This window comes from Sturnira hondurensis, unplaced genomic scaffold, assembly GCF_014824575.4.
Source record: "Sturnira hondurensis isolate 20B ecotype Veracruz unplaced genomic scaffold, ASM1482457v3 Scaffold0020309, whole genome shotgun sequence".
In the NCBI taxonomy this organism is placed as follows: Eukaryota; Metazoa; Chordata; class Mammalia; order Chiroptera; family Phyllostomidae; genus Sturnira; species Sturnira hondurensis.
In genome coordinates, this window is record NW_028092940.1 from 526,695 (window position 1) to 541,983 (window position 15,289).

The 15,289-nt window shown below is 57.6% G+C and overlaps 1 protein-coding gene across 2 annotated transcripts; it reads right to left on the bottom strand.

The window, feature by feature from the left end:
• Positions 1-416: 416 nt before the first annotated feature.
• CRYGN (crystallin gamma N) lies at positions 417-5,643 on the bottom strand. Of its 2 annotated transcripts, none has more exons than XM_037029512.1 (4): positions 5,562-5,643; positions 3,727-3,975; positions 1,453-1,598; positions 417-662 (listed from the first exon to the last, which is right to left on the bottom strand). In XM_037029512.1, the coding sequence occupies exons 1-4, from the start codon at positions 5,580-5,582 to the stop codon at positions 527-529; spliced, it is 552 nt and encodes a 183-aa protein (XP_036885407.1). In that variant the 5' UTR covers positions 5,583-5,643; the 3' UTR covers positions 417-526. The 2 variants fall into 2 exon arrangements, with proteins under 2 accessions (XP_036885407.1, XP_036885406.1); XM_037029511.1 differs by lacking the exon at positions 5,562-5,643 and adding an exon at positions 4,449-4,598.
• Positions 5,644-15,289: the final 9,646 nt, after the last annotated feature.

Below are 15,289 nucleotides of genomic sequence, written 5' to 3' on the forward strand. Positions count from 1 at the left end.
AGCAGGGCACCCAGGCTGGAGCGGCTGGAGAGGCTGAACTCTCCAGCTTGGTATGTTGAAGTCCTGACCCTCATGACCTGGAGATGTGACTGTGTTTGGGTCGTCACGGAGGGGACGAAGTTAAAGCAGATGAGGTCATCATCAGTGTGGACCCTGACCCAATGTGCCCGGTGCCCTTATATGAAAAGCTCCAGGCTTAGAGATTTGAACCCATTTGCTGTTAGTTCTGTGGTGTTTTCTCCAAGTTCGAGGCCTGGGGAGGTTGGCCACAGCAGTTTCAGGAGCTGGGCATCCAGGGCCCCGTCCTCTGGGGTGCGGGTGAGAGGAGGTGGGCTGTGGGCTTTTGGGGTGCAGGGCAGACCCTTTGGGGACCCCATTGAAAAACGGGGGGAAGAGAGTCACTCACACTAGCTCACTCTCCGCTTTTATGACTTTTATTCCCTGTGGTCCCCAGTCCTACAGTGGGTCAGAAGGGACAGCCCCTGTCCCGGGCCTCTCCTGGGCCTGGCCGGACTGTGGGCCTCGGCTAGAAGAAGTTGACGACCCTGCGGAGGGACTGGACGCGAGCGCTGTGGGCCCCCCAGTCAGAGAAGCTGCGGAAGTCGCCTCGTTCCACCAGGTACATGCGGCCACGGTAGTTGGGCTCCTCGTACAGGACCCACCTGGGGCCCAAAGGGTGGGTGGGAGGTCAGGTTTCAGGGTGCTGGGCAGCATCCCCTTCCTTCCTCGCACTGTGGGGGTGGAGGGGCCCTTCCCATCCCCCCACTCCCACCCCTCCATCTGGGGTCAGTGCTGGTTGTGACGTGCATATCAGGGGGTCTCAGTAAAAACTGACCTTTTACACTGATCAGTCAGTCTGCAAGGGCCATGAGTGATTCCAGGACCCACATATGCACACACACTGGGCCCCGCCACTCATTCCTGGTCCCCGAGAGGTCAGTTTGCACAGACTGCACCCGTCACCTGGCAGGGTGCTGGCACCGAATGGGGACCAGTCACTACTCATTCACCCGGCAAACGCTCCCATTTCCATGCTCGGGCCTGGCTGTTTAGGAGACTCTAGAGCAAGTCTGTGCACAGGTTCCGGCCCCAGGGACGCTCCCTCCCCCAGGCTCCCACAGCTCCAAGCCCCTGGGCAGCCACTATCAGCCCTGAGAGCCCAGCCGCACTCAAGGACTCGGACTAGTCTGTGAGGCCCTGGCCCTGGGTGGGGGCAGGAGAAAACACGCTGGAGGCTGTGGGCTGCAGGTGAAGGGACCTGTGTCCCCCCTCAGTGTGGCCTCTCTGGGCCGTGGAGACAGCCACCACACTGGCTGCCTGGGGCAGGGGAGGCCTGCAGGGCTGGGGACAAGCTGCCTACCTGCTGGGGCCTGACCCACCCCAAAGCCTCCTACACTGGCCTGGCAGGGTCCAGCTGGGCCTGTGATGGGCGGCCACTTGGTCTCTACTCACGCTCCGTCCCCGTACACCTTGATGGCGTTGACGCAGGCCTGGGCCCAGCCCTGGCTCGGAGGGAAGGGGCAGTCCTCCCGGACCTCCAGGCACCGGCCCGTGAAGTTGCAGCCCTCGAAGATTTCCAGGCGGAAGTGCTCCCCGTGCTGCGGGCCCCCGTGGGCAGCGGAGGGAAAGAAGGTGGACGGAGCTGAGTGACCCTCCCGCAAACAGGAAGACAGTGTGGGGGCGGGCTCCGGAGACCCAAGAGTTCCCAGGCTGGGGGACCGTGCGTGTCCCCACCGCCCACAGGCACCCCAACCCGGCACCCCTGTTAGTTCTTATGCAAGGGTTTGGGTGGGAGGAAAGGGGTCTGTTACTTTAAACAGCTGCAGAGCCCCTGACAGGGTTCCGTCTCCTCCTCTGCCCCCACACCTTCCCTGGGCTGCAGGCCTCCAGCAAGCCTTTCAATGATAGTATTTGACCAACTGTAACAGAGCCTTTGGTTACAACATGAAGTCAGAAGCCTAAAGCAAACACAGAGCTATCCTCGCTGAAATGCCTGCTGCGTCCCTGGGAGGAGACACAGATGTCCTGCTAAACATCCCCGTGTCTCCGAAAGACAGAGGCAGGCCAGCTCCCTACTGACTGGCCACGGCGGCGCCAGCAGGGGCCCACAGGGCCTGCCGCACAGCTGGCCCGAGGTCAGCCCTTAGGAGAAGATCATTGGAAAGATACCTGAGATGTTTCTCACACAAAGAGCATTATGCAAGACGCAGGCCCCCCTGTGGATTCCTTTTCCAAATGTCCCAGGCCTGCTGGTGATAATACTGAGAAAGCGCTCTTACGATGCAGGCTGCCAAAGCTTAGAGGAACCCCAGACAGGAGGTCGCTTCTCTGGGGTTCCTCAGATGTTCACCTGCCCACCTGGCCCCACGAGCAGGAAGGGTCCCCTGCTCACCCCAGTCTCAGGACTTATCCATTTCCTATCAGACCATCTGGAACTACCAGCAGAATGACTAGGAGCTGTGACTTGGGAGGATCCAAAGTCCTCAAATCCCACTGTGGGGACAACTAGACACACACACCCTTGGCCCCTACACACAGGGCCACATTGTGCAGTGGCCGTCACCTGTTGGCTCCTGCCCCCAAATTCCCACTCCCTGGCCAGCCATGCATCGCCCCCGGTCATCTTTTCCCCAGCTGGGCACCGTGGGGTCTGGAAGACTCTCTTCACCAGGTGACCTGCCTGGTGGTCTGACCGTGTGGCTAAGAGTGCCCCCATCTGGTGGCAAAACCAAACCTCTGTGTCTCCAACAGCACTTGTTAAAAAGGCATTTACTTTAGAGAGAGGAAGGGAGGAGCAAGAGGAGAGAAACACCAATGTGTGGTTGCCTCTCAGGTGCCCCTGCTGGGGACCTGGCCCGCAACCCGGACATGTGCCCTGACTGGGAATCGAACCAGCGACCTTTTAGTTCTCAGGCCAGCATTCAATCCACTGAGCCACACCAGCCAGGGCTTCCAATGGCATTTTAAGTGGAACACTCAGCAAGATTGGGGGGATCAGAAACTTGAAGTTCTAAGATTATCAGTTAGAATCAAAAGACAGATAAAGAGCTTCCCAGACAAGAAAAAGCTAAAGGAGTTCATCAGCGCCAAACTAATATTCTACGTGTTAAAGGGTCTTCTTTAAGAAGGAAAAAAAACACCAAAATATGAGCAATAAAATGGCAATAAGTACACACCTATCAACAATTGAATCTAGAAACAAAACGACAAGCAGAACGTAAACAAACTCATACACACAGGGAACATTTCAACAGTTGCCAGATGGGGGGGGGCTGGGTGAGGGGGGGTGGGGTTAGAAGAGAAGCACAGATCAGCAGTCACAGCACAGGGAACGGAGTGGGTACTATCGTGACAACCAGGGATGGGGCCCGGCGGGTACGAGACTCATCGGGGTGATCCCTTACTAAGTTATATAATGTCTACTCGCTGGGGTTACACCTGGAACTTATATAATGGCTGTCAACTCTTACTGAAATATTTTTTAAATGATTTAAATTAATAAAAAAGAAATCTGAAGTGCTTTCCTCAAATATGCTTGAAAATATTGGCACAAAAGGGTCCAGCTAAGACCCCCCTCCCAGCACCCCCTGCCTGCCCTCGGGAGTGGCTGGGCCTTGAGGATCCCACGCCCCCTCACTGCTGTCCCAGGTCTGGCCAGGCCTGACCCTCTGCCCCCTGGCAGGGACTCCCCTGGCAGGGCGCCCCCTGGCGGCTTGGCCCACTCACCATCCCCACGGGCCTGCAGGAGCCCACGCGGTCGTTGTGGCCGTTCCAGCGGAAGAAGTCGGGGTAGTCGCCGCGCTCCAGGACGAACTGCTGGCCGCGGAAGTCGGGGTGGTCGAAGCACACCCAGGCTCCGCTCTCCACGCGGATGGAGTTCACCCGGTTGGGGAAGCCTCGCTCCTGGAAGCTGTCGCAGTCCCCGAAGACCTCCAGCTTCCGCCCCGTGAAGTGTGTACCCTCGTAGAGAGTGATCTGGAAAGGCGCAGGGGCGCGGGGACCCGACACCCTCCGCTGAACCCGGACTCCCGGGCCGCGGAAGCCCAGGCCTGCCTGCTGCGCGCGGGAGGCGCTCCACCGCGTTCGCTGTGCGGGGCGGGAGCCGGGACGCAGCGCCCGCCCCTCCGGGTGCTCACGGTAGCAAACTCTTGGAGAGACGTGGGGACCCGGATTCCCCTTTGTCCAGGGGCCCCATTGAAAAGGGACTCTTCCCAAACTCGCACTGCATTTCTTTAAACTCAATTTCTGTTTATTATAATAACATAACATTCAAGGAAATGTTTTCAAAAGACGGCGCTTCCCCTCCTCGTCACCTACCCTCATACATAGGCAGGGGCCAGCCCCTGTTCCGGGGGGATGGGGGTGGAGGGGGGCTTGAATCCCACGGCTGAGTCACGGCTGGGCTGAGGATTCATGGCTCAAAAGCGTGTAACTGTCCCTTTGCTTACTAGGCCTCTCCTTCGGGTGACAGGTGTGTGTCCCAGCTGGAGGTTCAGCAACCCAGTTGAGACACAGCGTCCTATGGCGATGAGGCAGGGATGGGTTCCCCTTGCCCCCGAACTAAACATGAACCGTGCCAACCTCAAAACTCACCTCCTGCCCGGGAGCCTAAAATTCTAGCCATTCAATAACTCTTAGGGTTTTAACAGTGGTGCTCACCCTGGCCGGCATGGCTCAGTGGACTGAGTGCTGGCCTATGGTCCAAAGGGTCGCCAGTTTGATTCCCAGTCAGGACACAGTTCTGGGTTGCAGTCCAGGTCCCCAGTAGGGGGCATGCAAGAGGCAACTACACATTGATGTTTCTCTTTCTCTCTCCCTTTCCCTCTCTCTAAAAATAAATAATATTTTTTAAAAATGAAATCTTTAAAAAAATTATGCTCCTAGAAGGGCCCTGGCAAAGTACCAGTGACATTTCTGGGGGCCTCATAACTGCTATAGACACGTGTCCCTGCTCCCACAGAGGCACTGCCCTTCTGGACCCCCTGCAGTGAGGCGAGGCCGCATGACTTGGCCGAGGGGATGCGAGTGTGTAAGCTTCGAGAGCATCTCCCGGCTCTCCCTCAGGGGCCCCGGGAGGGTGTGTGGGCCACGAAGTATAACCCGGCCCACGCAGACGGGTACAGTAGTGGCCCTGAGAGCCGTCCCTGGGTCACTGAGGGCGGTATCAGAGCCAGAGAAGGGGCAGAGATCCAGATTTGCCACCTTCCTGCATGTGACAGGGCTGGTCAAGGTTCCCCTCCAGATGGCCAAGGAAAACTAACTGGTCACCCACTCAAAGGTCACTCAAGTCTTAACGTTTTGCAGAGAACCAGCCCCAGGTGCCCCTGAGGAAGGAGCAGCCACGCAGAGCAGCAGCCTCAGTCAGAAGGGGGGCCCTGGGGCTTCAGGACAGGTGAAGGCCCCCCACCCCAGCCAAGGCCCCTCTGAGGCTTGACGACCTCCCTGACTTGAAGGGGGTAGACGTGGGGCCCCAGAGCCAGTGCAGGAGGGTGTGGGGAGGGCACCTTCCCACCTCCCTCAGCCAGGCCGCCAGTTTGGTTAGGAAATTTGGTTGCACTCACCTTCCCTGAGCACTGCGCCATGGTGGCCTGCCCGCCGTCCCTGCATGCCAGCCCCCAGATATAGCAGGCGGCGCCCTGCTGGGTCAGCACCCCCGACAAAGACAAAGGATTTGCTTGGCCTGCGCATTAGACCTGTCATCTGTGTAAGCCCTCGAGGGGCCGCCCAGCCTGGGATCCAACTCACAGCACCCTGGGTTGACGGAGGTCACTGTACCTGAGCCCCAGCCGCCCCCCAAGGCCCTTCTGTGTGTGTGTCATTCTTTCCCTCTGACACCCCCCTATGTCTGTGGCTGCCCCTCAGAGCCAGGACCACACACTCAGGGCCTGTTCCATCCCCTCTGCCCTGGGGGGTCACTGATCCCCCCTCCTCCCCCACCCCCAACCCCCCAGGGGTCTGCCCCTCTGCACCCGCTTTCTCCCCTAGTTACCCTGAGGGCAAAGAAGGCAGCCCTTGACCACCTTGCCTGCTTCTGCTGTTCTCAGCTCAGCTCCCAGTCCCACCGTGAACTTTCTGCACCCCCATCCCATCCCCCGGCCCCTCTTACTGACCCCCACATCTCCTGTCAGGCGATCCTCCACTCCCACGTCTGGTCCTGCCAAAGGCCATGCCTGTCCCTCTCCCCCTCCCTCCAGGCATCAGTGTTCACCTTTGACCCATCAGTGGCACCTGTCCCTGACAAGGACCCCTTTACAGGAACACGCAGGCCCACTCCAGTGTGAGACTTTCTCAGGCGTGGAGGTTCCTGGCACTGAACAGAGGCTCGGAGACAGTTTGGGGAGCGAATGACCAACACGGGCCACAGGAGGAGCTGCCCCCAAACCGCTGGGGAGACGAGATGTGTACACGCAGAACAATGACCCTGGCGGTTCGCTGGGGCCCCAGCCAGCTCTGGGGTCAAAGGAGAGCTCGTGTTCCCAGGGAGGACCCCCAGGGGCTGCACAGAGCCAGGGCCTGGTGGATGGGGCGGAAGCGGGACTGTGGGCAGCAGTCGAAGGTGCTGTGAGGAAAAGATATTTTTATCACCACTTCACAGATGAGACACTTCAGGGCCGGGGAAAACGAGGCCATGCAATTTTGGGGGCACAGGAATGTGGGGGCTGAAAGACATAGTAATACTTCTCCTCCCCACTTCTAAGTCCTTCTGGCTGGGCTAATGAGCTAATTCACAGAGACAGAGTAACCGGAGAAAGGCACCATTTTAGCACCAGGAATTCACAGAGGCACGCAGATGCCGAAGACAGTGAGGCAACTTTGGGGACAGAGGGCCTTTTCAGACAAATTAGAGAAAAGGGGGAGAGGGGAGTCGGGGTCACAGATTCCAGAAGTGAGAGTGGGCGACTTGCAGGTTGTTAGTTGAGGAAGAGCAGAAGGCACTTAGTGGGAAAGTTCTTACCTGGCAACTCAGAACCCGTGGGACACAGAGGGTATGGGTATGTGAAAAGGGCAGAGAAAGAAATTCTGGAAGGAAAAGGTTGGGGGGAGCCTCTTCCTGTATTTTCTTTGTTACATAATATTTTATTCTTTTTTTTAAATATTTTTATTTATTTATCTTTAGAGGGGAAGGGAAGGAGAGAGGAAGGAAACATCAATGTATGGTTACTTCTGGTGCATCCCCTGCAGGGAACTGACCCCTGCTGGAAACTGGCCTGCAACCCAAGCATGTGCCCTGACTGGGAATCGAACTGCGATCGTCTGGTTCGCAGGCCCGTGCTCAATCCACTGAGCTACACCAGCCAGGGCTATTTTATTTTTATATATTTTTAGAGAGAAGGGAAGGGAAGGTGAAAGAGAGGGAGAGAAACATCAATGTGTGGTCGCCTCTCCTGTGCCCCCTACTGGGGACCTGGCCCACAACCCAGGCATGTGCCCTGACTGGGAATTGAACCCATGACCCTTTGGTTCCCAGCCCATGCTCAATCCACTGAGCTACGTCATCAGCCAGGCCCCTTATTTTCAAACAAGATAAATGAAACTTCTTCTTCTTATTATTATTTTTAAATATAGACTTGCCTGGCCCATATGGCTCAGTTGGTCGGAGCACCATCCTGGGTACCAAAATGTTGCGGGTTCGATTCCCAGTAAGGGCACGTGCCTAGATTGTGCGTTTAGTCCCCAGGTGGGGTGTGTGCGGGAGAGGTCACCAACTGATGTTTCTCTCTCTCTGGAATCAACAAATAAATATTTTAAAAAAACATTTAAAGTACACTATTTTCTAGACCCATTTTAGGTTCACAGCAACACTGAGCTGAAAGCACAGACCCTTCCCATACCAGGATGTATTAAAAACTCAGCGTGTGTTAAAACCAGGCGAAGAATATCCTCCGTGTCCGTGGCTGGGATCGTGGGACAGGTCCGCACTGCGTGCCGCGGGACATCAAGTGTCCCTGCGCCCTGCCCACGGAGGCCTGCCCTGTGTCGCTCTCACGGAAACTCTCAAATTTCCGAATGCCGTACTCCACTGCCCCCGCCCCCTGCACTGGGCTAGTCCCGCCCCCTTTGGGGTCTCAGTGAAACTTCTGGGCGAAGCCTGCGCTCACCTCCACCCCCCCGCAGGATGAGGCAGGGGGTCTCCAGGGGCACCCACGGCGGATCTGCGTCCAGCTGGTCAGCATCTGTCCACTCACACACTGTCCGTGTGGGCTTGTGCCGCTGTCAGCAGCTTCTTCCTATTCTTTGCCCGTGTTTTTGGAGTCTTTACTTAGTGGTGGATACGTGCGTGGAAGTCCCATCATCTGTCTCCTGCGGCGCGTGCGCCTCGGAAGGACCTCCTCCCGCGCTGTGGCTCGGCCCCGTTTCTGCTGGTTTGGTTTCTTGGGTCAGGCGCTTCCAGAGCACCCGACTAGCGTGGGGCTCAGCACTCTCCTCTGAGGCTGCCACCCCCGATGCCACAGCCAGCGCAGGGTGGCCGCCGGGCCGGACATCTCTCTCACCAAGGGTGGAGGGTGAGACCCAGGCGACGGTGGCAGCAGGACCAGGGAGCCTGAGACAGTGACGCAGCCCAGCAGCCCCACTCAGAGCCGGGACCTGTGCAAACAGCTGGGCTTCCCCAGGTCGGACCTCGAGCCTTGTTGCTGGGGTCCAGCGTAGGCCACCTCTGTCCCTTCCCGCCTTCTTTGAGAGGGTTGCCAGAGCACTGGCCAGAGCGGCACCCAACTGTGTCAGGGTCCCCTCCCTTTCCTAGGAGCCCCCCGCCCCCGCCCACGTTCACATACCCCTTTGCCCTGAGCCCTGCGAGGCCCTCTGTGCCACAGCCAGCAGCCAGCATGGCCCCGGGGGCAGCCCACCGTGAGGCGTGACCTGTGCTTTCCCGTAAGTACCTTGGGGACCCACACATGCTCTTACAAGCCGGACAGGGTGGGAAAGAGACAATTAGCACAGACATCTGTGCCTTTCTCAGACTCCAGGGGGCGACAGAGCAACCGGCGGGTCTCGTCCCCCCTGCCCCACCCCCTCCCGCGGCAACCGCTGTCCAGCTTGGGGTCACATCACAGGGCGGCGGAGGCGGGGCTGCAGGCCCTACCCCCCCGCCCCCGGCTTCACAAAAATAGCTGGGAAAAACAATTCTAAAGTTGAAAAAAATTGAGGGGTGGGTAAAAATCGGGAAATTGAAAGTTTTGCGTTGGAGCTCCGGAACCCAGCTGGAGAATCGCGGGTCATTGGGAACAGTCCTTTGAGTTCAAATAAGTGCTGTTTCATCTTGCAGGTGGAGAGCAAAGGGGAGTCCAGAGATGGGTCTGCTGGCTCAGGGGCGGGGCAGGGGTGAGGAGGGGGCGGGGCAGGGGTGAGGAGGGGGCGGGGCAGGGGTGAGGATGGACTCCCGTCCCCCGTCCCCCGCCGCCCACCCCCAGCTATCGGCCCAACATCCTTTCGCACTCACTCCAGGGGCCGAGTCTTTCCAAGGGGGCCGTGGAGTCACAGCAGAGCGCCCCCCGACCCTGCACTCTCCAGCAGCATTGGCATCACCACGCACTTGTCTGAAATGCACGTCCTGGGGCTCTGCGTAGCCCGGACAGACTGGGCCCGAGTCTGCACCAAGTCCCCTGGGCGGGGAGGGTCGGCTCCCACGCTCACACAAGCGTGCATGCAAACCACCTGCCCGGGGTAGGGGTCAACTCTTACAGAGTGCATTTTAGTCTTGGTCTCACACAGATTTCCCAGGTCACCCTCGGCAGTGGCCACACACTGGATGGGTGTGCCCCCCACCCCAAGTCCCTGTGTAGAAATTCCAGTCTCCAATACAGAGGGTGGGGCAAACGTAGGTTTACAGTCGTCCATCTGGAAGCTTACACAATTATTGATCAGTAATAATAACACACGAACAAACCCCGTTTTCACGTCCACCACCGCAACCCTACTTTGCCCCACCCTGTGTTAGGAGGAGGAGGAGGCGGGACCTTCGGGAGGTGCTTAGACCACTGGGGCGGAGCCCTGATGAGTGGGATCAGTACTTACCCCCATACGAGGGACCCCCAGAGAGCTCTGTCGCTCTGTCCACCACGCAAGGACCCTGTCCACGAACCCCGAAGTGGGACCGCTCCAGATGCCACACCTGCCGGCACCTGGATCTGGGACTTCACGGCCTCCAGACAGTGTGAAATCAATCTCTCGTTACCAGCCGTGTGGCCTGGGGGGGGTTCTGACAGCGCAGCCCCAACTGAGAGCGCTGGTCCCAACCTCTGCGGCATCCGTCTCCTCCCGTGCACGCTCGATCGAGCGTTCAGAGTGGAAAGTCGCTTGGTTTCCTTACGCACAAGACAGCCAGCTCATTCCGGTTTGCCAGGGGCGGTGCTGGTTTGAAGGGTGACAGCCCCATACCGCAGGACATCCTTGTATTAGTTCCCTGCCACGGCCCTGACAAAGGACCGCAGTGAGGGGTCAGAACAGCAGACGGTCACTCTCTCATGGCGGGAAGGCCGCCGTCGGAGGTCCAGGGGCTGGCAGGCTTGGTTCCTTCTGCAGGCACAGAGGGAGGGTCTGTCCCAGGCCTGTCCTCGCTTCTGGGGCGGTTGTCAGCCCCTGGTGTTCCTCGGCATGCAGCAATTCACTCCAATCTCTGCCTTCGTCGCCACGTGGCTTCCAACGTGCAGTTGTCCCTCTGGGTCCTGATTTCCTCTTCTTGTTAGGTCGCAGGTCTCTGGGTTAGGGCTTGTCCGACTCCGGTCCAACCTCATCTGAACTTGACCTACATGTGCAAAGACCGTGGGGTGGGGAGTTAAGACTTCCACATCCATGTTTGGGGGACCCAATTCTACCTGGAAGGGCCTGTCAGTCCCAGGCAAGCGGGGCAGTGATCACCCTCCTACAGGTCTGTCGTCAAGGGCCCCCTGCCATGCACCCCTTGTTCTCAGGGACCCTTGCTCTAGTCCCCGGTTTTCAAATGTGGTCCCTGAACCACAGGGAGTCAGAGGCTGACTTAGCACTGTTTCCCCAGTTTTTCGAGTTCACACGGGGCTCCAGCCACCGGCACAGAAGGGGTGGCACTGGGAACGATGTCTGTCGTGGGGTGGCAGCCCCCCGTGCCAGGGCCGGGGGGGGGCCTTTCCTGCCGCCCCGGCTGACCCAGCTGCCCGTGCCAGGCCGGACATTTGAGTAAGCCTTTTAGGGTAAAGGTCAGGACACATCAACCCCACAGCCAAGCCACATGTAACAGAGATGACCGTGCTGATTTACGTGGGTCCTTGGCCAATCTGATAATGGTGGGGCAGGAGGGGGAGCACTATGATAAGTGATCCCCTGAGAAGTGCTGGCTGGCCAGGCGGTTCCCCGTGGAGTAGGCAAGCCTGCCGGCTGTGTTGTTTTGGGCAGTAATAAATCAAGGGGCGTGGCTCCCCGGCCTTTCTGGGCACCGGGGAAAACTGGGTGAAAGGTCTTGATTGTCCAGACTATAACGCTCCCAGAATCCTCTGCTGTTTCTTGAGAAACGCCACACCTTAGAAGCAGAAGCCAAGGCCCCTTCCTAGGCGGTAACAGAGTGTGAAACTGGAGGGACCCCTGGAGTCGGAGGAAGCCTTCAGATGAAGGACTGACCACCCTGCTTGGAGCCTGTCTGTCTGTCCCCGACGGGGGCACAGTCCCCGATTCTGCGACGGCGTTTGGCGAGCCAGTGCAGGACGGAGCTCAGCAGGTCCGACCGTGACCTTCCGTGAATCTGATGTGTGACCTGCGCACACCTGCAATTTTTAGTACCACGCAGGTCATCTTGTTCTCGGCAGGTTGGGCCAGACTAGAATCAGATTACTTCGAGAGGGAATTTTTTCTTTTCAAAAGTCTCACCCAAGGGTGTGTGTATGGATTTTAGCGAGCGGGAGAGAGAAACATGGATGTGAGAGAGCAACACTGATGGGTTGCCTCCCCCACACACTGACGGGGCTCGGACCTGCAACCCCGGTGTGTGTCCTGACCAGGGGTGGATCCTGCAACCTGCTGGTGTCTGGTGTCTGGGATGATGCTCCAGCCTACCGAGCCACCTGCCCAGGGCGGGGGAGGTCATTCTTTTCCATTAAAAAAAAATGTTTTATTTTTAGAGAGCAGGGAAGGGAGGAAGAGAGAGAGAGAAACATCGTTGTACCAGAGGAACACCAATCAGTTGCCTCTCACGTGCCCCTAACCAGGGACCTGGTCTGCAGCCCAGACTTGGGGCCCGACCTGGGATTGAACCGGTGACCTTTCAGTTTGAGGGATGACGCCCAACCCACGGAGCCACACCAGCCAGGTCTGGAGAGGTGATGCTTGAGTCTCCGTCTTGCCTCTTGGATGTGTCGCCCAGGAATAACACAGGGGCCCAGTGGATACCCGAAAGTGGCGGGCGACGCACGGCTGTGGAGGGTCAGGCCAGCTTCCAGAAAGCAGGGGAGACGTCAGACTGGAGACCTGGCTCGGCTCTGTTTCCTCAGGACCCTGACTTTGCATTTTTAGGGCTTTGGGAACAGCTAAGGCTTTCATACTTGGGGCCATTACAACCGCCCTGGCAAAGGGACGTCTGGGACACAGGAACCAAGACCAAGGTCAGAGGGAGTTGCCCAGAGATACGGGTGAGCTGCAGAGATGGGACCACAGATGCTATGTTCTGAGTCTCACTCCACGGCTCCACTCATTCGGGGTTCCCTGTGGGTGTCGGAGTGTCAGGCTCATGAGTCGTGATAAAACGTGGTTTGTGCAAACAGCAGACTGAGCTGGTAGACCTCTGGCCGCGGGTCCCCCGCTCTGAACCCCGAGAGGCTACGTTCACGCTCAGCTTCTTTCTGTTCTGTCTCCAGAGCCGATGGTCCCTGGTCATTCCAGAGCGCGAAACAGTAGTTTTGCTCAATGTAAACTTTTCTTTTTGTCTTACTGTAGAAACTCTCTCTTCTTGGGGGAGGTGAAGGTGTGAGAGAGAGTGGTGCTGGGATTTTCTGAGCAGCGCCTTGGAAGGCGGCCTGGTCTCCTGTTGGCACAGCCTGGCGACAGCCTCTGCAAGGGTAACCGTGGCGGCAGGACCCTGGTGGCAGCGGAGCTTCTGCAAGCACGTACCTCTCCTGGAAATGCCGCGGGCTGTCCCCACGGGCCCCGGCCCAGGGGGCAAGGCTGCAGCCTGCTCCCTTCTCAGATGGGGCCCCAGTCCCTGGGAAGGAACATTTCCTACAAGAACAGTAACATGGTATTCTGGGAATCTCTATTTCCCGTGCTGGGGGGAGCTGATGAAGCCAAAGCGTCTGAGACAGACCGGCAGTCGCCGTCGCTGGCATGGTCAGACCTCGTCCAGTGACGCACGACACACCAGGTGCACGTGCTGCCCTGTGTGACAGAACCCAGGCCTCTGACAGATGCCCCGAGCCGACAGGAAGTTTGGATTTCGCTGTGATTAAAGGACTTTACAGTGAGGAAGGAACATCAGTCGGGTTTTAAACAAGTCACTTGGGCTGTGGCCTCGGTGCATCGGAAGGTGTGCCGCCACGGCGGACCGGTTTGCGGTGGGGAGGGAAAAGGGGGACCGAACCCAGGCCCGGCTCTGGAAGGCAAGGCCTTTGGATTTTATTGGATTGGCAGGATTGGACAGATGAAGGAAGAGGAAGAGGATGGTGGTGGAGAATGTGTTCCTGAAACAGGGTCTAGGGGAGGCCCATGTTTTTGAGGATAATCAAGGATTCAATTTCACCATAAACTTGAGATGCCTACAAGACATAACACAAGGTAAGGCTGGGGTGGGAGACACAAATTTTGGTGGTCAGGTAACAAGGCAGCGAAGCTGCGTGACCGGATAAAATCAAGGTAGGGTGTGGTGAGGAAAGGGGTCCGTGTAGGGGAAACTAAGGCAGCCTGGGTGAGCGGGGAGACAAGGAGACTGTTGTCATGGAAACAGACTTCCCCAGAAAGCAGTCACCTGTCTGCAATGCTTCTGAGGAAGGGCCAGGAGCGGCCCTTGGCTGCTGTGGCTCAGTGGGCTGAGTCCCAGCCTGCGGACCGAATGGTCGCTGGTTCGATGCCCCGTCAGGGCACATGCCAGGTTTGCAGGCTGAATCCCCACTGAGGGGTGTGCGAGAGACGAGCAATCGATGACTCTCTCACACATTGGTGTGTCTCTCCCTTTCTTCCTCCTTCCCCTTCTCTCTAAATAGCAAATAAATAAAATCTTTAAAAAAAAAAAAAGAAACCAGAAGACACCTACTGGATTTAGTGATGATGAATTCAGGCGAGAGCCCTCAGTGACGCAGTGAGGGGATGGGGCAGACTCGAGAGTTGAGAATAGACGGGTAACTCAGTTTTAGCAAAATCTCATCACGTTAATTTAAATTTGCATAATTTGCATTTATTATGAGCTGCAAAGTAGTTCTGAATATATCCCTAGCTTTATATTTGTACTTAATGTACTTTAATAAACCTGAAGATTGCACTCATCTACCATCCAGAAAAACACCTTTTATGACACAATGCTGTGTCACTGATTTGGGACTCATTTCATCTTCAAAAATGTTAAACTGTAAGAGAATCCTCAGAAATGACGAAACACAGACTTCAGGAACAACGACCGGGCGGCAGACCTGGCAGTTGCAGATGGCATGTCAGCACAGCAGAGAGCTTCCCTTGCCGACCACAACCCACCATGAGCTCGGCGGCGGCGGCGGCAGCCGCAGCTGCCTCCTCCCGTGCAGGCAGGGGCGGCGTCTCCTTCGCAGGGTGTGTGAAAACACTAGCACAGCACAGGGGTAACGAACGCCCGGCCACTGGAAGTCCCGAGCCACCCTGCCACGCCATGCTGGGAAGCTGTGACATGCTGAATCCATCGGAGTCATCAGTGGCCTGGTGGACGGGGCCACGGCCCTGGAGAGCAGGACTGGGTGCACCTGGTGGAATCTCCAACGTTCAGAGTCAGAGGCATGGTCTACAGGGGTGCAGATTTCTGGTGCTTACAGCACTCAGAAAACATGTGAGTGGATGGGTAAGCTGCCGAGTCCCCAACCCCTGGGCAGAGCAGGGGGAGTGGCCGGCCAGCCTCACAGGACACCCTGAGCTCCGCCTCCAGCCCCCACTTCCCATGGCCCCGCACCCCCGGGAGAAAAGCTGTCTTCCTTAAAACGGGTCCCTGGGGTCAAACAGGCTGGGGACCACTGATGTAAAGGAATACCACACCACTGACGGGAGGTCCGGCCCTGAAAGGAACACATTGGGACAGTGAACTCACCTCCACTATGAATCTGCTGCTGGAAGTTTGCACTCCACAGGGCAACTTTCCCAGCGAAGCAGCCCACTA

Bases quoted from the DNA above. Each gene is read 5' to 3' on its own strand.
- CRYGN (XM_037029511.1), bottom strand. From the start codon at position 4,568: ATGTTTAGTTCGGGGGCAAGGGGAACCCATCCCTGCCTCATCGCCATA. The intron at 3,976-4,448 runs GTAAGCAAAGGG...GCGCCTTTCCAG, and splicing joins TCACCCGAAGGAGAGGCCTA to ATCACTCTCTACGAGGGTAC. The intron at 663-1,452 runs GTGAGTAGAGAC...TTTGGGCCCCAG, and splicing joins AAGGTGTACGGGGACGGAGC to GTGGGTCCTGTACGAGGAGC.